General features: G+C 47.5%; 1 protein-coding gene across 1 annotated transcript in view; it reads left to right on the top strand.

Moving 5' to 3' along the window:
- Nucleotides 1–5,395, top strand: part of LOC119399467 (mitochondrial import receptor subunit TOM22 homolog) — a 29,240-nt gene extending 23,845 nt beyond the window's left edge. The window contains exon 4 of the mRNA XM_037666267.2: nucleotides 4,939–5,395. Within this exon, the coding sequence (XP_037522195.1) occupies nucleotides 4,939–4,945 (7 nt within the window). The 3' untranslated portion in view covers nucleotides 4,946–5,395. The remainder of the gene's footprint in view (nucleotides 1–4,938) is intronic.
- The last annotated feature ends 17,997 nt before the right edge of the window (nucleotides 5,396–23,392 follow it).

The raw sequence follows: 23,392 nt of genomic DNA, 5'->3' as shown, positions 1-23,392 counted from the left end.
GAAGTGTGTGAAAGGTGTGTTGGGATGCTAGCACACGTGAGCGAGCCGTGAGTCACAAACAATAACTGAAAGTTTATCTTTCAGTCTCTCCAGATACTGTTTCTTTGTTGCTTCCTGCGATGCGAGCAGCTCTGGTTGGCACGTATGGCTATGATCAGCATGCAGATCGAGTGCACCACAGAAGCATTCGCTGCTGGCGGACGTTGAAGGATCACATGACGACACGCAGCGATCAGAAGAAAACTGTTTCGGTGCCAGACCACAGCGTATCTAGAGGTGGAAACGAAGGGTGCACAGTTTAACCGGGAGCCGCGCTCGTGTCGTGATTGTCACCGGGGGCCTCAAAGTGCATCCAAATTAATGCTGTCAAGACGGTTGTGACGTTTTATGAAGATAATGCTTGAGCCCATCTTTTGGCTTTTTTTCCATGTAGAACTTACGTGTAAATAAATGGCATTTTGACTGTGCACCATTTGAAATAGCGTTTGTTACACGGTAAAGGCGCGCGCATTCTAATACTTTGGCTATTCCATGTACTTATTTTTTCGATTTTCAGTAGTTAAAAGTGGGGGGTTCGACTTATATTCCGGTCTGACCTATATTCCGGTTCTTACGGTACATTATTTTTAAAAATTACAGCTAAGCATTTAATTGGAGGAAGTGAGAGCGAATCTTGATTCGCAGCTTTAGAAAAACTGCATTGGCAACAGCCTCCCATCAGAAGAGTCACATACAGTATCATCACCATCATGTAATGGTGACAGAGCACATTTTGTTGCAAATTCAAATGTTCCCTCGTGAAGTGAACTTGGTGATGTGCCACTGTTATTATGAACGCTCACGTCAAGGGAACATTATGTTGCACACTGAAGATAGCTGCATTGTGTCCCTTTGCGTGCTCAGGGCCTGTGACTGCGAGTGCTGCAAAAAAAAAAAAAGGGATGAGATCTTCAGCTGCATGTCAACCAGGAATAGTTTCCACTGGCCAAAAATGGGAAAATATCTGAATCCCGAGAATGAGCTGGTTGGCTAGCTGGAGCTACTGCGTGTAGATTGAGCTTGTCTAGGTAACGGCCCTGAGATAAACCCACGATTGAGGCATATCTAGAAGCAATCATAAAGGCAATAAAATTGGATCATATAAGGAAATAAACTGCCTGGAGAATACATTTTCCATTCGTACTGTGCCTGTCTCACTCCGTCTTTTTTTTCTAATCATCAACCTATGGTGAATTCTATTGGGGGATTCGGAGTGGCCGACGAACTCTCCGCCGGAGCACTCCACTCCGGCGGAGAGCAACCGAAGGAAGCCTGCCAATGGAACGCAAGCGCCCTCACCAGAGCAAATGGTAGGGGGCACTAGCGCACGTCTGCTTCGCAAGGGCCCAGCATTCCTCGCGTTTCGCGCCGTTTTCGCCTTCACGGGCGCGAGCGGAGAGAACGGGCGCGGTCGGACAGCGCATTGCATCGTGCACTCGGTACGCCACGCTCTGTGCACGCGCGGGGAGCTCGCGACTTCCGGTCGAATCCGCCGCTTTTCGCGGAGTAGAGAGACCTGCTCCGTGGAGTCAATCTGGCTGTGGAGCTGCTCCAGATCTGCCAGTGAAACATACAGGGAGCACTCTCAATCCCCCAGTGGAACAGGCTTGCTCCGAATGGAGCAGAAAAAGTGCTACCGGAAGTGCTCCGAATCTGCCAATGGAATTCACCATCAACCTAGGCACACGTAGTGTTTTCTCTTGCACCCACGAATATTTGGTGGGCATTAGGTTTGAGTGAAAAAAGGTGATTAGTGTTTTCTCAGGCTGTATCGTAGAGTCGTCGTGGAATGCGGGGTCGGCATAAAACTTCAACGTGTGATCAACGTTTTTAATGCATTATTTCTCTGGGGGTTTTACCGAGACCAAACCAATTCGTTGTAAAATGTGGGTTGTCGCTAAACTGGGGCACGTATAATAGAGGTTCCACTGTACATTGCTGAAAAACAACTGTTTTGGAGTGTTTGTGACCATGATTATCATCTATTTTATGGACACTCGGTAAAGCAAAAGTACAGTCACAAGTACAGGATAGTCACATATGCAGTGTTTTCAGGGACAGCTTGAGAAATCTTTTTCTTTTTTGTTGTTGTATCAAGTGATTGCAAACGGTACAATTGGAACAGTCCATTGACAGTTCCAATTGTACCGCATATCGATTAGCGTGCCCTTGTTAATTTGTACTAAGGTAGGCACTTGTTCAACCCTATACTTCCCAAATTATTTTTGAAAAAAGAAAAAATTCACAAAATTGATTTTTTATGGTGCTGTTTGGTATCATTGGAACAAACACAAGAAAAACATTGCAAATGATATTTTTTCTTGGGACATAAAAATTGAAAAATTAAGTGGTGGAAAAGTTAACTTCACTGCACAGCTTAGAGTCAGATTTGCTTGTGCTTTTGTAATGGAAATGTGTGTCATGCTCTGTGCATGAAAAAGAAAATGCGGTGCATCAATTAGCTGAAATAGTCTTTCATAAGAAAATATTGTGACATTCTGGCATGTATGATCTCAGGGTAGTGCTCAGGGGCAAAAGGTTAGGTGTAGGCATGGGCGAATATTGAAGCTCTTCGAATATTCGAATGAATACTACGGTGCAGTCGTCGACTGTTTATTTGGGCGCTAAAAATTCAGACATGCTCGTTGATTCGGACACTTTTTCAGCACCGCTACTCGTTCCATTCAATTAATGTAAACTCGCAACCAAAAATTTGGACGTCCATCAGTGGGCCGTTCGATTTTTCGGAATCTGGCTCGCTGATCCAGTGTGTCGTCGAACGTCATGACAAGCTGTCAGCGATGTCTACAATATTTTCGCTAGGTTGCCAGCACTGAAAGGTTCCAATGGCTATGGCTGGAGGTCGTGCCAGTGTCAAAATCCACGCAGAAATTACATTTGCTGATCTCGAATGCTGTTTGTTGGCTACACTTAATGGTTGCCTTTTGGTTGTAGCCACTCAACTATCCTCTGAATGGCTACCACAGCCAAACCTCAGGCCAAGCCATGCTCGGTAGTCAGCTCGTATTTGAGGTCTGAAGTGAATGTCAGCGTGTAAAACATGGACAAGGAGAGAACGACAACACGAGTGCTGCAACACCAATTAGCCCTACGTCGTTCCCGTTTGGTGTTTGAGGGTTTACTTTATCGGTTGTTTCTGCGGCTAGGCCTGATCTGCGTCTCGCATGTATCGTGTCCCGCTCTCTTGTTTGTTGCTTTGCGTGCGAGGCCTGTTTTGCTGAAATGGCTCCGATGCCACCCGTTCCATCTACGCTGTCGGCACTAATCAAGAAACGCGGCAGCTACAAGACGCTGACGATAAAGAAAAAAGCAGCAGCTTTTCGCCAGGTGGAAAGCGGCCGCCCGTAATTCGAAACGAAGTTGCTCGGGTTTTTTGCCAAGTTAGGTGATGATGATATTGTCCATCAGTTCCTCAAACCAGAGCAAGCGGACGGTGACTGCGATGATGACACACCACCCACACCACAGTCATCAAATGTGGATTTAACGCAGGCCGTAACGCTGCTATTGTCAACTTACAGCGATGGCCAAACACTGGCTGAAATACAGGTCGACTTGGTCACGCGTAAACATGCGTGTTTACAGGCGCACATTAACAAGTTTATTCCGACTCTCAGCTTTTAGGACTTTTTGGCAGTTTCCGCCGAGTCTGAATAAACAGTCGGCGACTGTATTCGAATTCGCTTTCACACAAATTATTTGGAATTCCAAATCGAATGGAACTAATAGGTGTAATATTTGACTGCATGTAACTGCCTTGAAAAGTGGGTTTCACTGCAGCATCAGGCTGCTATGCCGTGAAACCACTTATCCAAGGGAAATCCGCACTGCTGCGAAGCCACGCTTCAAGGTTAAGTGTACAGATTACCTGCATCTTGATGAATAATTTTTTAAAAGTTTAAAGCTTGTTATATGGGCTTATGTGCACAACGTATAGCAAATTTTTAACATGCAACATATTTTACTACTTATGACTTGCACCTTACTATTATTAAACTCTTGCTTCCACACCACTTCAAACAAAAAGAGGTACAGGGTCTGTCAAAAGTTCCCAGGCCACACTGCCATAGGAATACATGGGATAGTGGCCTGGGAACTTTTGGTGGACCCTGTACATTAACATAGGCCTAGTTACATTTATTAATATTGTGCATGTTGGGTGATGATAAGTATGCTCATTTTTCATTAGAGCGGCGCTGCAACACTTTTCCAAGTAACCATCAAATGAGTTCACTAAAGGAGCTTGTTGCCTGACAAATCGACAGCCGCAAAATTTTTAGAATCCGTCAAATATGAGCGGAGTTAGAGAGATTTGTCGCATGCTGTAATTGCTTTCTCTCTTCTCTCGTCTCGACGAACGCGCTGGAAGCTAAGCTGACGGGGAAAGAAGTTACATCACGCGTGTCATGACTTCGAGCATTTTTTTCCTTGAAGCTGCAGCTAACCTTCAGTGAGATCTCGCGCGCGCGGGCACGTGGCGTAATTTCACGGTGGCAGCGGTAACTGTGCAGCCCACGATGCTCATATTGGCCAATGGCTGTGAATTTGGATATATGGTATCATTTATAGAGAGAGAAGGGAGCGATTTTTAGCTGACTTTGAGAAATAATTGTAAATTATAGGCCGCGTGCTGCGCTATATATAACATTTGGCTTGCATGTTCTCGGGAGCCTCGACTACTGATCAGCGGTGTTTTCTGACCATGCTGAAAAAGTGTTGCAGGGCCCCTATAAATATGTGATATATACTATTAAAACTAGTTAATTAAAAGTTATTTTACCAAATCACTGCTTGCTTTGAATTCACTTCCTACCTGAAATTTACGATCCGCCCATCCCTGTTTAGGTGGTGATTGCTTACATTTTTATTCTTTGGCAGGAGGTAAAGTCCCAGTTGTAGAAGAACCGACAGCAGCAACGGCGGAAGACAAGTGGCTCTTCGCGGAGCGCGCGAAATCGAAGATGTGCTTTCCAATGAACTGGCCTTCACACATTTGCTACGCACCGCCGCAGTCATCTACCACGTCTGAAAAGCAGCACTGTCGACACTTCCCTTCCCCCATTTTTTTTTTATAGACAGCGTGGCTGTGCTTTCCAATTTTTTTTTTTACTTTTGCGTAGTTCATCTTGCAGTGGCACCGGGATGCAAGGGCCACTGTACTGTTTCAGGTGTAAATACATCCCCTAGCCTGTTTGACACTGTCATTGAAACGGGTTGTTCTGGTGCGGTTCACTGTTGAGGCATATCCAGCTGCCTGATAGTTGTCGACGTGACAGTTTGGGGTGGTTGAATAAAGGAAGCTATTTGACGAAAAATACAAGTGTTTTCACTCCACGAGTTCACAGTGTTGATAGCACTCAAGGGCTCCCATAAAAGTAATTTGAAAAGAACGACACATGAAGCTACATAATCCATCGGAATAATGAGTAGTAGTAATCTATTATGGCACAGGCTGTTTCACTTGAGCAAACATTCTATTAACGACGATAACGCGTGGGTGTTTGCTTCTATTTAACTGGAACAAAGCAGAAGGCTGTAATGTGTATCTTTAATGCAGGCTGTTTCCCAGCGGCAAGTTTTTTATGTCCGTGGGTGAAAATAGTCTGTTGGATCTCACATGCTTTGGGTATCGTTTTAAAGAAAGGTTTCTGGAATGTTTCGTGAAAATACACTGCCCTTTAACAACCTGTACCCTCATGTTCTAAGCAATCTTTTCTCAGTGCATTGATGCTGCTTTATTGTTATTTTTGGGCAACGTGCTGTGTTCATCACTGACACTTCACTAATATGTATTAAAGACAGCACGCACTTGCACTAAAACCACGGTTAGCTGTATATATTCAAGATGTTTGTGCTGTGCTTCACGTCTGCTGCGCGATTGGATACTTTGGCTACATTTTGTCTTTGTTGGAGCTTGCACTTTTTTCTTAGGGTCTAATGGCCCCAGGCTGCCTTGGTTTGCTGCACCATATTCAAGTCCAACCCATTTTGCAAAACACCACCCAGCGCTTTCAAAGGGAATAGGATGGTACAGTTAAATTTAGGAAAGACTGCAATTGCAATGTGTACACTGCATAGGCTTGTTTTTGCATGGTCATAGGTAATGGTTGGTGCCGTTAATTGGCACTGGCTTTTGAAGGCATTAGCACAAGCTTGGTCTACACGCTCGTTTGTGACATAACTTGGAACTCGTGTAGCTATGGAAGCATGAAACATGCAGAGGCTTGCACTAACATCTGTCATTTAGATGTTAGTACAAATTTTGAATGCAGCTCTGTTGGCATGTACAGTATTGGCGCAGGTTCTCCTTTTTGTGAAAAAAAAGTTGCGCAGACAGTTTAAGCAACTATTTCCTGTGGATTTTACAATAAATGATGCTAATGTTGACTGTATTGAGTATGGGTGCGGGGGGTAGTTTTGCCCAAGCACATGTCTTGTCCTTGCAAAGGCCACCCTGGACTGAGCTGTGCCATGAACACTGAAGGCAGCACAGTTGCACCACGTTGTGCGCTCTTGAGATAAGCATGCAAAGCATACTAGTGCCTGGGAAGAAGACATGGATAGAAATGAAAGGAGGGACATAAGAGTGGCTTCATTTACAACTTGATTTATTATGGAAAACATGCTCTTAAGTGACGTATTAAACGTGCCCTCTTTCCTCACTCTGTAGTCTCTTCAGCGACAGGTCAGTTAGGGCTGCATAAGCTACCTCTGCCTTTGTATAATTTTGCTCGTCTCCAGCACAATCTTGACTTGGTGGCATGCTGGGACAGTTGCATATAGAAAACAGACGTCTAGGTATAACATGTTTTCAGACTAGTTCGATTACAATTGTGATGCCATTGTAGAACAAATAAGACAATATGGGTGCTGCTCTCTTGTGCTCTAATAGTAGCAAGCCATGGTGTCCAGTCTATTTTTTTTTGTAGTTTCACTAATACTACAATGGCTTTACCAAATCAAGGCGTGAATCTGCAAGGGTGGCATGCTACAAATATACACTCAAACCTCATTATAACAGTCACATCTGCCATAAAACTAACTTCGTTATATCCGAAAATTCGTTATAAACGTTTATTTGTAACACTGTATCTGTGACAAGACTATTCATTTACTTCGTTATAACCGATAATTCGTTATATCCGTTTTCATTATATCGAGGTTGAGTGTATGTCCACCTCTGTTCTTTCTTAATCCTTGTAATGTAATTCATGCACATTCGGCCATTGTATAAGGTCATGTGAAGGAGGTTCGTTACAGGTTAGAGGTCATTGCTGACTCAGCACATTGTCTAATCAGGGCAAGGCAGTTGATCTGTTACACGTGTATAATCCGAAATTTGTAAACAGATAACTACGTAGTCTGGAAACGTTTATCCGTTACGCTAGGGTACTAGACGAAAATGCTAAGCCAATGTCACAGTGTAGCCGCAACATTCCATTTCTGGTACATAAAAAGGCTCTGGTTTTACAATTTGGGTGTCTTCAGTTTGTAAGAAGGGTGCTAACAGGGCGAGCTATCATTTGTATTCTGTAACTATGCAAGGGCATTTCTCTCTAGTTGGTTGAATACAAATCAGGCAGCTACTTCGGGTTACAGTGATGCAACAGAATAATGCAGAGAGATCTTGAATGAATTATCTTGTGCAAAAAATATTCAGCGAGTTGTTCATTAAGAGCATTCTTATGGCTGACAACATGAATTCTGCATTGTTTGTCAGAGCTGGTGCACCTTCGTGCCTGTATTATTTTGTGTACTTCCCAGCCATATGTATCATGTCCTGGTACCAACCAGGGCTGGGCAGAGATACCCAGAAAAGTATTCCGGAATACAGATATTGAAATACATGGACTGGAAGCCTAAAATACAGATACTGAGATACATTTGCTTTTAACGTAACAGGATATTTCGGAGATACTTTTGCAATATGACGAAAAAAGTATTCCGGAATACAGTTACAGCGATACAGATACTGGAATACCTTTTATATTTGGAGGATGCTCATACTACGCAGACACTTTTTAGTGCAGCATAATGTTGTAATTAAAGTTGCAGTGCATCGAAACGTTCAGTTCATTTCTTTATTTGTTACAGTACTCAGCGTCATTAAGACGTTGCGGGGTAGGGGATGGACAAAGTACATAATTAGCAATAATGACATAATTACAAGTATCAATTGCAATAAAAATACACTATTTCACAGCAACAGTAACAAGGAATGGACACCGAAATCGGCATACTTGGCGAACAAACTAAGCTATGCTAGAAATAGCACACTTTAAGCAAATCACTCGAATCACTAATGAACACCAGTGAATTGAGAAAAAGTATGCATTTACTTTGCACCTAAGATCTGCTTTGCTGAGCAGGTTGCTGTGTGAGCATCTCAAATAGGCTTTCTTCTAAAAGCGTCGGTTCAGCCTCAGCACAACACTCACGAAAGAAAAAAAGTCTGTCTACCGCTGAAGGTGAGCACAAATTCGTGTTATAATGAATAAATATCGCCTTCATAGCCGGATTGCCCTGCAGCGTGGCGATATCTCTTCTCGGGTCCTCTAGATACCGAAACGCTTCCGCCCTCACTTGGGTTGTTCTGACTGTTCAGAATCCAAAGTCTGTCCCCATCTTCGGAATCCTAAGCCGTCTGACCCTGTTGGCTTCAATGAAGCTGTCACCACCACCGACGCTACCAACACCCATTTCAGAAAGCCGCAACAGGCGAAGTCGGCTCCGACGGTGGGGGAGCCTGCTACCAGAAAAGACTGTTTCACGCATGTAATCAATTAGGAACGCAACCTGTCATTGGAGAGGTAGCTGAAAGCGCGTCAAAGATAGCCATCTTCTAGTCCCTTCCGCCGCGACTACAGGAACTGCTTTTGGAAGTGCCGCCGCTTTGAGAACTGAATGCACGCGAAGCATTGCAGAGCCTGTTCCAAGGCGGTATCCACGCGGGGGGTCGCGAAGTAACAGCTTGCCACCTGAAAAAAATTAGGCGTGCTGCACTGACCTTGAGAGACAGCGACTTTCGTCGGCAGAGGCCGACAACACTGGCCCCGCGATTCTGCCATCTGCGGCGTCGCGCGTTTTACCACATGGGCCATTCTGTGCTTGAGCGCAAACCATTGCCGCCCTATCTGTCGGCGACCGGCGGCGCGCCTTTGCTTGTCTTGGCACAGAAAAGAAAAAAAAACGCCATTCCCCCAATGGAAACCCACCGCAACTCATTTCCGACACAAAAAACAATGTAACGAGATACCCGTGTCCAGCATAGTATCGCGATACAGGCGATACATCGTAAATGTATTTCACTACTGAGATACAAATACATTTTTCAAATGTATCTCGATACAGAAATACAGATACTCAAAAGTATCTCTGAAATACTATCGCGATACTCTTGTATCGCGATACTGCCCAGCACTGGTACCAACGAAGCCGAGCACATAGCCTCTACACAGGTTGTGTTCGTGTATCCACTGTTTGTCACCTGTTTTTTGTAGCAAGCTTCCCAGCTGTTTATAAAAGGAGTGCACACACGAGGGTGGTAAATGTGTCATTGCATCACTGCAACATGGCGAACTTGTTGCTTTAGATATAGCCTTGTTGCTCTAGGACTCCTTGCAGGTCCATATCGAGTGCCTGGTTAGAGAAATACCGGGAGCACCTCGTTGTGTTTTTGGTAGTACTTGAAATAAACATGAGTGTTTGAACACTGCTGCGCAGTGTTGCCTTTGCGTGAACATTGAAAAATGCCCTCACTGATTCTGTTGGAATAATAATGAAAACCTTCCTTGCTTCAGGGAGGATGGTGCAAGGAAAGCAGTGGCGAAGATGGCCCTGGGTGGTCAACTTCTCAAGGAAGGTTTGTTTGTGATGCGAACTGCATTCATTTGGCTGTTTTTTCCGCGACAACCAGCACTCAACCCATCATGGTTGCTTAGCACCTGAGGTGTGGGGCTGCTGAGCTGCGGATTCTAAAGGACTCAATTCAATTCCCGGCCACGGTGACCGCTGGAGGGAGAATGCAACAACACCAGTGTATACTTATGTTTACGTGCGTATTAAAGAACGCCAGGTGGTCAAAGTTCTTGCAGTCTGTGGCCAGTGCGGCCCTGGAAGAGGGGCACCGTCTGCGGTAAACCACTTTCATTAAAGTTCATTCTCTCTCTCTCTGGTGTGCCTCATCATGATATTGTGCATTTGGCACCTAAAAAAAGTCAGTTTCGCCGCAATGGCGAAGCAATGAATGCGATAGCAACAAATTCGAATGTAACGCGAAGAACGGAAAGCAGCTCGAAGTTGCCAGCGCGTCGCTCGAGCCCAAAGGACGCACGAAAAGAACGCACACAGCACCAGCGCGAACTATTATGCGTCGCAGCTCGATACTTGAAGCGCACTGCTGAAACAAAGCAGGATGCACGAAACGAGCGTACAGGTACACACAGGACGAGCGCGAACTAAATGTCGCAGTTGTTATTTCTGTTTGAACAGCGTGCTCCTTTTGCAAACGCGGCCGCTGTAGCGAGCGAAGTGACCTTCGTACGCTCTGTGACATCAGCGCGGACATCGCGGGGAAAGCACAAGACATAGAACCCCGCTCCACCCTTCCCGCCCGCCTCGCTTCTTTCCTCGAGATAAGTGCACGAAGGCGACCACGCCCTGTAGGGTGAAGAGCATCGGTGTTCGCAGGAGCGGGGCGACGACCTTTAAAGCGCGCACTTAGCGCCATCTCGCTGGTGCGTAAGAAAGGACGCTGAAGTAAATGGTGTATATAAATAGATCGCCGTTTGTATGCTGAAAGGCGGTACTCTTCGTGGCCTAGCCGTCTAACGACGCGTGTTTCGGAGCGAGAGGTCGGCCGTTCGATTCCGCGCATCTATATATATATATATATATATATATATATAGTGCATGACGGCGGCGACGGCAAAAACCAGCCGAGACTGTCCATATAATTGCTATGGCAATAAAAAAATCACAGCATATCCGCGGAGTGAATGATGATGAGTGGGCGAAGCTGCGGAGGTTCATCGGTAAACAGTGAATCTTCCGTGAATTCTGCCCAGTACATCATCACCGACGTGAGATCGGGCGCGTTTATACTAAAGGTTCGATGAGTTATGACGACTTGCAGCTCACTTTAATTTTACATGTACGCTGTGAATTTTCATTGTTTAGAAAATTATTGCCTTAGAAAACATCTGGCGTCTTTCGTTAAGCAGCTGGCGTCTTTTCGTTTTGCTTTAGAAACATCTGGCGTTCTTTCATTTTGCTTTTAGAAAACATGTGGCGTCTTTCGTTGGTTTATTTCATCAATCAACGGCGTTTGGACAAAATTTTTATTGTTTAATCACGCACAGGAGAAATCTCAACAGGCACTACCTTGGAGGTAAACAATGGCTGCTAATGGGAATGAGAGACAGAAGAAGTCTGCTTTTAGTTAACGCGCACACTGCGAATTTTTTATTGTTCAACAACGCACAGGAAAAATCTCGCACCGGCACCACCTTGGAGGTCAAGATCTGGTACTAGCGTTACGACTGGTTACGCACTACTACGACTACGAGGGACGAACGGGTGCCGCCTTAAGGAGCTTCGCCCCTAAAAATTACACCATCTCCCACTAAAGGGAACCTTGTGGGTTCATCCAACGTTGGTTCATCGCGCGTCTGCAGAATCTCGTTCCCCAACGCCATCACGTGATTGCTGAGAGAGTGTAAGGGGGAGATGCCACAGTGTCTTACACAGACCCGAACGCGCTAGCGCGTGCCACCGCGTTCTGAATAGGATACAACGCGTTGGTTCATCGCGCGTCTGTAGAATCTCGTTCCCCGACGCCATCACATGACTGTTCAGAGAGTGTAAGGGGGAAGGGCCACAGCGTCTTAGCAAGCACCTTCCACAGGCCCGAACGCGCTAGCGCGTGCCAGCACACGTGCTTTTGTCTGCGTTACGCCAAGCAAGGACAGCATACGGCAGCAGGTGCTCTGCACGTATCATCATCATCAAGGCGGTCGAGGAACAAGAGGAAGAAGACTTCTCCTTGGAGCGAGTGCGCGCTCAGATGGCTATGCTAGGTGGGACGGTCGCCAATGTAACTACGGACACAGCCCAGCGCAAAAGCTGCTTCGCATCTGAAAATCACAGCCATTCCACTCTGGAAAGATGGGCGACCAGCGAAGCTGTGCGGTCCGGCATGGCGCTGTTCTACGCCATCATGTACAAGAAGCGTCGCACCGTCGTTTTCCTGCTTTCTTCTTTCTCCCCCTCTCCACGATGCTGCCCCGTGCTCTGAGGCCTCAGGAACACACTAGCGGAAAGCGTCCTGCGGCGGCGTCCCGCGCGTAGGCGCCTTCGCGCGGCAAGCTGTCCATACAGGAGTTGAGGTCTGGAGCTGCCTGCGCCCACTGGCTCGCGGCTCTTCCCGACGACCGTAACGCGATGCCCCTCTAGCAGGTAGAAGGGTTTCACGTTCGGAGGTGGTGCACCTTAGTGTCTGTATTATGTGTGTACCTTAATTTATGGCAATATATTAGTACAAACGGAGTCGAACAGTTATAACTGTTCGACAGGTTGTGCTATATAGTGTACTTGTGTTGGTGAAAGCCCCTCGGCCTGGCTGAGGAGCTTCACGTTCGGATCCTGTGTGTACCTTAATTTATAGCATGATGTTAGTACTAACGGAGCCGAGCAGTTAGCCACTACACAGGTTGTGCTTGTGTGCCTGTGTTGGTGAAGCCCCTCGGCCTGGCTGAGGGGCTTGTCTGGCTGAGGGCGCTTCACGTTCGGTCGGGGCGCAGAGCCATATATTGGCCTCGAGGAGTTACGGAGTCGCCCTCTATCGGACGCGCCTCGATTGCGTGCTAGGCAGGATGCCGGCGGCACGCGCTCCATAGGTTTTGCTGTCGGCTCTCTACAAAATCACCTCGCGGAAGCCCTCCGGGACATTTTTACAGGTACTTTCGAAAATAAATATGTTCTTTCCTGTCAAAGGAATAACTTTCGACGAACAGAAAGCACAAGATAGTCTACAGTCGTTGTCTCTGTGCAGAAAACCGAGCACCCGCTTCACGCGGTCACGGCGTTGGAGACCCCTGAACCGGCTTCTTGCGTGAAAGGTAGTCACTCGCTGAGTGCAAAATATGTGAAATATCTCGTCTTAGTAGACTGCCTGTATAACCAAACGGAGCATAACAGAAAGAAGCCTCAAGTCCGCGATCGCACGGGTTCGCGACGGCTGGCGGTGCCTCTGCATGTATGAGCGTCTGCCTGTATGCTCGTACTGATGGTTCCGCTTTTGATACGAGCGCGTTTTGGCACCGCGCTGTGAACTTTAGGCCGCAAAATATGAGAATTTGTGAGTACACAAACAACTACTGTTGCGCGGACGCTTGTAACAATTTCGTTACAACTACGGCTTCGGTGCGCATGGCAACTTTGTGACGTGCCATCCCGACGATGCAGTGTTTTTTTTTTTTCGGTATTAATTCGTGTACGTTTCAGTGTCATTTGACAAGCTGTCTCGCACTGCGTATTGATCGGCCTTCTCAGCGGGCAAATGCCGCTGCTTCAGTTTCTTTATTCAGTGCATTCGTTTCGTTTGGTGCTCACACAAAACGTGAGCAAATGCGACGCCTTTTTTTAATGCTCCTTAATTATCGTTCCATTTGCATTCCAGTGAACTTGCTGCTCTCTGTCATCAACAAATTCATAGACCAAAGCTTCACCACTTCGAGATTGCTGGTAGAAGGAGAAGTAGTCTACGAGACCGAGCTTGGTATATAGTAGCATGCAACGTCAAGGAAAAGAAAGAAAATACAGTAACGTTCGCCGGACTTGTTCTGCAAGCGTCGGCTGTGAACTAGCACCCACGTGAACTTGAAATAGCGGTGAATAAGATAGAAGTTATTGCAGCAACCAGCAGCCGCAAAACAAGATAGTAAATATTTGACGAGTACCCAAGCAATTTTGGCAGCAGTGTCGTGTTTAACGGCAACAGGGTGGCATCTTTCCCACGTAAATAAATGTGGCTCCAAGAAAATACATGGGGTTGGAGAGGCCCAACGTCAGTTCGAGAGTGGCACGAATAAATCTGGGACATAGTGTTTGCGTCAGGGGAACACAAGCTTGACTGAAAAAATGTTATTGCCAACATAAATGCAGCACACAGGCGCAGCATTTGACTCTCTCGCTATGTACAGGTCGGTCCACTGTTAAAGGGAACAATTGCGTTCTGGGCATGTCAGGATATCGCTCTCTTGCAACAGTACAGTGGCTTAGATTTACATAAGACTACTTACTGGTGGTTGACAGTTCCGACTCCCTTTGACAGACTAGTACCTTGAACGAACAACGTTTCCACATCCACTTGGAATGAGGGGGCCAGCAAAATGAAGGGGGATCATTCGAGTGTTCCCTTTAACAGTGGACCGACCTGTACGTCCACCAGCAAACGTCGCGTAGCTTATGAAGGCGAAAGCCTCTTTAAATAGGAAGATTGACCGTCGCGGCGTCAAGACGAGTGGCGCAAAAAATAATCGTCACGCGATGAGGTCACCATATGACGTCATCATGACGTCACAGACCTCCTAAATTTGTAACTTCATTATGACATCACCATGACGTGACATAGCGTGATGTCACATGATGACTTGTTCACACGACATGGTCCCTTTGCATTGCCTCCGTGATCGGTGATGGCGTTATATGACGTCATCACGACGTCACACATCGCCAAAGTATGTGGCGTCATTATGACGTCACATAACGGGATGTCACATGATGACGTATTCAACGTCATGGTCGCTTTGCATTGCCTCCTTGATTGGTCACAGAGGCCGTGCAAAACCGCTAGGTGCAGAACGCTTTTGGAGGGGGGCGCGGGAGAATCAATACATCGACTGACAAGAAGAAGAAGATGGCTTTCGCCTTCCAGTCATTGGCGAGTGCATAAGGGACCCTGTGATTTCTTTAATTCAACGAATCTAAACGACGACTTGCACATCTGCAGCCGATTTTTTGGATGTTGAGCATGGGGCCGACGATAAAGAGGTCGCAGGGGAGGGTTCTGAGATGGTATCGCACGTGGTAAAAGGTAGCGCCTTTTCCATCCCGTGGAAGATAAGCATCATTAGCCGGCGGGAAGCGCGCGTGAGCCATCGTCTCAGTGCGCGCTGTCTGCTACTCACCGAACATCGCAGGCCCGACGCAGTAACGAAAGCCTTCGTCGCGGAAGTGCTTGTTGCACACAAGACCCGTAGCCGATGGCTACTTGCCGGTTCTTAACTTTACAACCCATGCTTCACGCAGTTTCTTGTCCCGCGGTTATCGGTGCAGGCTGACACTGGGCTCCGTTGCGTAAGCCCGGCACTGCAGCACCGAGCGGTAGAGGCCCATGCTCGTCGCCTTCTGAGGCAGCCACTCTATTACAATGGTTTCAGTTGAGCAGAAAATGCGAGAAAATTTCCGTATTTGAACAGACCGCAGCGCATATGGTACTTGAAACTCGTTTTCAAAGCACGCGGCAGCGCTCCACAAGCAGCCGACGCGGCCGCTGAGATCACGTGATCCTGCCAAGCACGTCACGCCGACGGTGGCGCCGGCGTTTCCAGTGGTGGGCCTCGAGGCCAATACCCTTCGGGAGAGTTTGGCGATTGTTTCATCTCGCCGCTCTCCGAGCTCCGCCCCAGCGCCGCCCTCTTCTCGTGACGTAAACACTCTCTCCTCGCCGGCGGCGGCGGGCGGCAGTGGCGACAGCGCGGCGCGGAGTCCGACGCTGCCGCGACGGAGAGACGCCGGCCCATGTGCGCCGGCCCGCCGCATTTGCACGATCGCTGAGGAGCGCGCGTAGGTTACGAAGCTCTTGTGCGAAGCCGCGCGTATTCATGGCGACTGCTCCTCACATTCAAGCGTGAATTCGTTGCGTGCGATTGGCTGCTGTTGCGCGGTTGGCTGTTCAAACAGCAGCGCGCAGGGTTTCCGCCTTTTTAGGCTTCCGAAGGAAAATAAGCGACGACGCCTTTGGATCAGAAACATCAGACGCAGCAAATGAACCCCGACCGACTGCTCCGTGCTATGCGAGATACGTACTTGAGTATTTTGCGAGATACGTACTTGAGAATGTTTCGCGTTTACGTAATATATCGCGCGTTCTGAGCACGAGCTTGGGATGTTACCGTGACGTTGTGAGGGGAATATTTATTTCGATATCGCAGGTTAGTGCCGCCGCGCGTCAGCTGCGGCGGTTACCTGGCATGTGTTGTACGTTATGTGGTCTGCGTTTCTGTGGCTGTCAGCCTATGGTGTCATTTACCGCTGTGTTGCCGCTTGTGTACTTGCTACCAGTTTCACGTTTAATTCGCGCACGTAAATTAATCTACGCCTCTCTGCTAAGCGAATGTGCCTTGCGCTTTTTAGTCATGCACGTATAGTGCACGATGTTTGTGCTCGTGCAGGAAGCTCTTCCACTATAGCAAGGGACCCTTGTGCTCGATGAAATTTCGTGATTAGGGAGTATAAAGCGCGAAGAAGTTGAGCAGAAAAATGATTTTGTAAAGTAAACCAACAGGATGTCCGCTATCAGACTAGCCGAACGAGGTATTGTTTTCATTTAACACGCGCCTACTAGGGGCCCTGTACCTGCTCTGACGAAAACCTTAGATGCCTCAGCAAACGCGAAAATTGACCGCCGGCGTCCGTGGCGTCGGCGTCCCTCGTTGGCGGCGTCAACACGAGGGATGTCAAAAATCATCACGTAATGACGTGACCATACGACCAAAGATTGTGACGTCATCATGACGTCGAATAACGTGACTTCACGCGATGACGTCAGTACATGACCAGATGTGGTGTAGAAAGATTGCAGTGCCTTTGATCTTGGAGGCAGTGCAAAACAATGTTAGGTCACAAAGCTTTCGAGGGGGGGGGAGGGGCGTGAGGAACGATACATCAACTGAAGAAAAGGAAGACGGCTTTCGCCTTCGAGTGGTCTTAGGCGAATGCATAAGGGACCCTGTGAGTATTTTTTCTCTCGTATTAGAGAGCTTTAGTGCTGGGGACTCCAAGCCGCTTCCTTATTCACCCTCTTACGTTCCCTTGTACTCTCAGCCGCACCCATGGACTATACAAAGGAACGTAAGGGGCTTACGTACGCAAGGCACTTTGGGGTCCCGGCACTAAAATTCTCTAAGAGGGGATTTTAGGGCTCGCGATCCCCAAGCCGCTTGTGTACGCCCGCTTTTGCGCTTTTGTGGCCTTAATACAATTACGTGCGCTGGTATCTCTGTTTCTTTTAAAAGCAGAGCTGTTTAAGCTTGGAGAATCCCCGTTAGTGGCGAATAAAAATTGTCATCATCATGAACCGGCACGCAATTCGTCCTCTTCTTTATCTTCTGCTTTGCTGCCAGAACACGTGCACAGACTTTTCCGGCGTGGTATCCAATGATTCTCACGTAACACTTGTCACGTGAGATGTTCCAAAAATCACACCTGTTATATATGCTCGTCACAGAGTCACATCACGCAATACCAATTTTGGTGTATATCAATGTGGCGGAGCGGCCGCCATCGCACCATGAGCGTGGCACGTAAGTCATGCTGTACATGACACGCGTGTTATGACATTCACATTAACTCCCGTTATTTATGTTCGTCACACAGTCATGTCACGCAATACCAATTTTGGTGTGTGTATCAAGCTAGCGAAACGTCCGCCAGCGCACCATCAGCGTGGCACGTAAGTCATGCTGTACATGACACGCGTGTCATGATTTTCATAATAACTCTTGTTATTTATGTTCGCCCTATACTCTTGTCAAGCCATACCAACTTTGGTATATATATCAAAAACAAAACGGCCGCAAGAGCACCAAGACTATGGCATGTAAATTATGCTGCACATGACATGCGTGTCATGATTTTCATGTTATGACCAGTCATATCTATTTGCCATACAGTCACACTATGCCATACCAATTTTGGTATACACCACATGAACGAAACGGCCAGGAGAGCACAAATTCGTAGGCGGCTAGATAGGTAGGTAGACAGATAGGTACGCTCAAAGTCGCAGAAGTTCGCTAAGAAAAGCTTCGCATTAAAAAAAAAAACAAGATAGACGCAAACCCACAGGTCTTCATAGCTCGAAAAGTCACCGATGATCACGATATTCCCTCATGCGAAGTCTGAGCGCAGCTTTGTGTTGAGGCAACGCGAACTGTGTTTGAATTTCTGGCTATCCGCATTGGAACATTCGTTACATATTGCCATAGAAAATGCCAGTGCTCGAGCGCTACGCACGCCACTCTGTGCATGCAGGCGTCATCGACATCCCCGTCACGCACCCACCAGCCCTGCATGCGCACGAGCTCCGACCGAAGGGCGAGCACGCATGAAGGAGGAAGAAAGCGATGTTAGAGGCCAGTGGCTCGCGATATCGACAGAATCCACGTTCGCTGTCTTTCGTCCTCGTTCGCTCTATCGGCTACGCCGACTACGCCAACGGCGATGCCGAACAACGCAGAAACAGACGCCTAAGAGCTGCGCTCTAAAAGCGCAGCGCGTATCGTAGAACGTCGTGGACTCGAATCGGCGCGCACAACTCAGTTTCACGATAATTTGGGCACGTCTAATTCACTCCATATTCTTCATTAAATTTGTATAACAATGTTCTTGCACAATTTCGCTTTCGCAATTTGTTTAGGAGCGCTAGATTTCACAAATGAACAGCGCGTACATAGCCTCAGCCGTGCGCCCGTCGCGCGGAAAGACTATATATGGCGGACGCCGCCGGAGCGGAGGCGTGGCGGTGACGTGAACAGCGTCATCGCCGCGCAGCGACGTCACTGCCCCGCCCATTCGCCAGACTCTCCCCATCGACGGCTCTGGGAGCTCTGGGTCGGCGGGAAGAACCGCGAGCTGGCTGGTGCAGGCTTCTCGAGACCTCAACTCCTGTCACGTGACTCCCGTGCCGGCAATGCGAAGAGAAATATGCTGCGCGGGATGCTTTCGTGATGGCGTTTGTGGGGAAACCATCTCCCTAAGACCAACAGGCGGGAGGAGCTCATTGGTGGTTTTCTTGGAATTCGGTCGGCGGCATGGTTTGCGGGAAAGCGGGCGAGAAATGGCATCCTATTTCTCGGGAAGCGGCAACGCAGTAGAATGGAAAGTTGGGCTAGTTGGAATGCTTGCATGATTGATGCAGCGCTTAACGAAAGGAACACGTCTTTAGCGCTGCATCAATCATGCAAGCATTCTAACTAGCCCTACTTTCCATTCTACTGCAGTATACTTCTTGTACACAGGACTCTTTTCAGTGTCAAAAAAAAAAAAAAACGCGCTCGTCCTGTACCCTGTGTGTTCCTTTCGTCTTCTTATTTAGCGCTGCATCAATCATGCAAGCGGCGAAGCGCTGCGCAGCCATTTTTTCCGGCCTCCACTCGAAAGCATCTGAGGCCTCGCTCCCTAAGGTCGCATACATACTTTAGCAGTCTTATCAGCGTCCGGATATTGGTCTTGACATATAGTATAATGCTGGAATAAACCTTGCACAATTTTAATGACAGCAGCAGCGGATTTGTACTGTTTGCCATCAATGCACTTTAGCCCGTCCCGACGCAGTCGGCCGTCAACGCCGGCGGCGCCGCAACCCAAGTAGCACACTTGGTCTAGAAAATTTTAGGGATAAGTGGGATAAAACGGATTCTAAACCAATTTCGACGTTTTAAAAACGTCACAGAAAAGCCGTATTATATCTGTTTTTTGTTATGTCTAGAAAACGCCCTTTTAAAGGGACCGACAACTGGCCAGAACGGGTGATTAGATCCTGGTGGAAACGAAAAGGCCGTGAATTATAGTGACAGATTCCAGAATACCTTTTGCGATCTGAGTAGGATTTATATTTTTAAATCGCGTTTAAAAGTAACAAAAACCGGTATGTCGCGCAGCCTAGCGCGAGCGCCATGAACTAGACGTATGCAGTCTTAAGCACTTTGTTGTACGTAGTCCAATGCTTTTACACGCACCAGAACGAGGGCTGAAATTTTGAATATGTATGTTATTGTCCAATCCCGTTTGTTTCTAAGGTAAAAGAAGTAAAGTATGAGATGCGGCGCTGCTTTCGTGGCTTCCAGTGAAACAGAGCCCGCGGCGCATGCGCACGGCGTCCGGCAGCGTTTCCCGCGTAGCTCGGCTCTTGTCTGCTCTCGTCGTATCGGACTTTTGAGAGTAGCACGCGAGTTTGCGCTGCTGCTCGCAAAATGCCATCGACTTACTGTTTCTGTGGAGGATTGCTACCACTTCATGAACAACACTGCTGGTGTATCCTACCACTTGTTTCGTTTTCGAAGGCTTAGCTTGGCTTGGCTTGACTAAAATGTGATAAAGCGACCTGTGTATGGCCAAAGTACTTCTATCAGAAGCCCCAGAAAAACGCTATAATTATTGTAAAATAATTTAATAGGCTAGAAAGCAGTAGTCGCGGCACCGCAGGCTTTGCAAACGTAACATTGCCTTTTTATACTTAGGGCATAACTTGTCACTACTGCTGGCGTATAATCGCTCTCGCGCTCACCTCTCACTGTTTGCAGCATGTGATATTAAGACTGCATAATCGCTGCAGATCGAAAAACTCTGATTACAAATGTTTTACGGCGTTCTCCGCGTTACCACTCCGTGATTAGAAGCTCTGACCGGTAAGCTTCCCATTGCACTCAAGAAAACGGGTACCACAAAAGTTGGTTGTCGGTTCCTTTAAAGGCCAACTCCGGCGATTTTTCGGCCATGTCAAAGTAATGGTGCTTTTATGTTCCTGAGACGCTCCTGTTACGGGCCCGATAGCAGGAATACTCGGCAAATTGGAGAATAATTTTAAATAAGCAAAAAAGCGCAACACCGAAACCGAAATCCAACCAAGTGTACTGTCTACGTATGACGTAGTTACGAACGAACCGGAAGTCGTGCAAGGCAGGCCGGTCACGCCGGCGCGGAGTATGAAAACTGTGACAGTCGGGACGACCAGCGAAGCGCCGGCCAAACCAACGCTGTCTGTCGCCTTGTGCACAGCAGACGCTCGCTGTAGCGGCCGAAGCGCCGAAGTTAGCGGTGCCCTCGGCTGCGTCACTTCCGCTGCCTTACCAATACAGACGTCACAGACGCAATGTTGCCAATAATTGTGGGAAGCCAGGAGGGAGTTTGCAGACAATCTTTAAAATTCATTTGCAAACAATCTGCGCATGTCTCAAGCCTGTAATTTGGCATAAATGACGGAAGCGCTTTTACAATTCTGACCAACTCCAGCCGGCGACTGCAGCGCCGCGGCGCGGTCACGGCGTGAACTATCACGAGCGCGAGAAGCTAGGTGCTTTTCCTGACAACCGCGCGCGTCCTAGGCACCAAAATGCGCGAACGTCCCTAGCCGTTTTAGTCCCTAAAGTGCCTCTCCTGGTCACGTGACTTTTGCATTGACGTCACTATACACGTCACGGCAGCTTTTTTCTGTTTTTGTTTTTCCATCTGAAGCCCGTTTGAAGGCGAGACCGGCGAGACAAGTCAGGGCGAAAACCGAAAGCACGCGGTAGGTGTTGTCCCGTGTTGTGTGGAAGAGAAAGCCTCGGATATCAACATTCATTTCTCCGTGGAACATACGAACGTCGGAAAAGAGCTCGAACGCTGTCGGGCCCGTCATCATTCCATGTTGTTGCGTGTGAGGAGGTGTTTGCCATTTGTTACGCGTCCATCTGCCATGCACACGAGCATGCGGTCATTTCGATGGCAAAGCCGGTATGAACGCGATGTGTGAACTCTCATTGCTATGAGATAACCAGCCGGTGTCGCTATGCCCTGTATTGGGGCTTCTTTTCGCAACGTGTAAACGACTGCAAACGGCAAGCGACGTCGGCAGCTTCCAGTTGTTTACGGACGAGTACGTACTGAATTATGTAAAGTAAATTATGTTAGAGTGTTCTGCGGCGAACACGATCCGCAATCGTTTCCTTGCCGTTCAGCAGGCTGTAGTGTGGCAACAGGCTGTAGCCGCAGACGGGTTATTGCGTCGCTGCTTCCAATCATTTGTGCTTGGTCGGTTAATTTCGCCTGGAAAGCCAGTGCGAATGCATTGTGCGCCGTTTTGTTGAACTCCCGTCATTAAAAGCAAACTGGTCTGTGCCTTAATCACCGTGTAGATTCTTGTTTTCATCGTTTTCCCTTTCCCATTTAACAGCAAAAACGCGCGCAATGTTCAAATCGCCAAGACAGAACGAGACATCGTCAATACTTCCTTTTGGGCAGGTTGGTTCATTGTGGACGAGTAATCGCGCGAACACACCCACTAGGGCAGTGGTTCTGAACTGGATGTCCACGGACCCCAACGGGTCCGCGACACTCATCAAAAAAAAAAAAAACTTTTTGGAGGCTGACTATTCCCTGGGACAGCGGCCCCTTTTCATTTGTGGTATGCTTCGCCGCGTAAAACTTGTACACTGCGGCAAAGCTAACCTATAATTCCACTTCTCTATCAGATGGCTTCAAAGCTTCTGTTGCAGTTGTCTTCGGCATATGTGCGCGAGCACACTTTTTCTAGCTTTCAATATTTGAAGAACAAACATTGTTAAAAAAGAGGTTGAAGGTGGCTGCAGACAGCACAGCTTGTTAACAAGCTGTTAACATCGAATCGGCGTGGCCCATTACTCTGACCATGCTTTGCCAGGGAAAAATAAAAGCCACCTGTTTCAGCTGCATGTTGTGTTAATTTATTACTCTGACCTTTGTCTCTCACTGCAAGGGGTTCCCAGATCATCCATGGCTGAGAACCACTGCACTAGAGACGACACGGACACACTAGCGCTGACCTACAACTGGATTTAAAGGGGTCCTGGAACGCCTTTTCATCTGCAAACTGCAGCGCTGTAGTGCGTGTAATGCTGAATACTGAGGTGAATGCAAAAAGACTGATCGAAATCAGTGCATTCCATAGTTCGAGAAGAAGCAATGAAAACTACACGCTTAATTTGTGTCACAGGCCCCTTTGATGGCAGAATGACACACCTTATATATGCCAGAGTGAAGCATTGGGGAAAAAAAGAGGGATGCACTACAAGGTTTTAACTCACAAAAACATTATTTTTATTTTCCTTTGAGATCCAAGATGTAACAGCTGCATCCAGAAGATGAAACTCAGCATTAAAGAGGGCAAGAGATGGTGCTAGTGCACTTATCAAATGTCTTAATATGATAGGCTCTGAACTGATACGTGGAGTACTGCCTTCACTCCTATCGCAAACCGTCGTCCCTTTAAACCGGGCCACACATTTTGCTGACATGAGCAACTAAATGTGCG

Source organism: Rhipicephalus sanguineus, chromosome 7 (genome assembly GCF_013339695.2).
Source record: "Rhipicephalus sanguineus isolate Rsan-2018 chromosome 7, BIME_Rsan_1.4, whole genome shotgun sequence".
NCBI classification, from domain to species: domain Eukaryota; kingdom Metazoa; phylum Arthropoda; class Arachnida; order Ixodida; family Ixodidae; genus Rhipicephalus; species Rhipicephalus sanguineus.
This window is presented reverse-complemented; position numbering and strand designations above follow the sequence as displayed.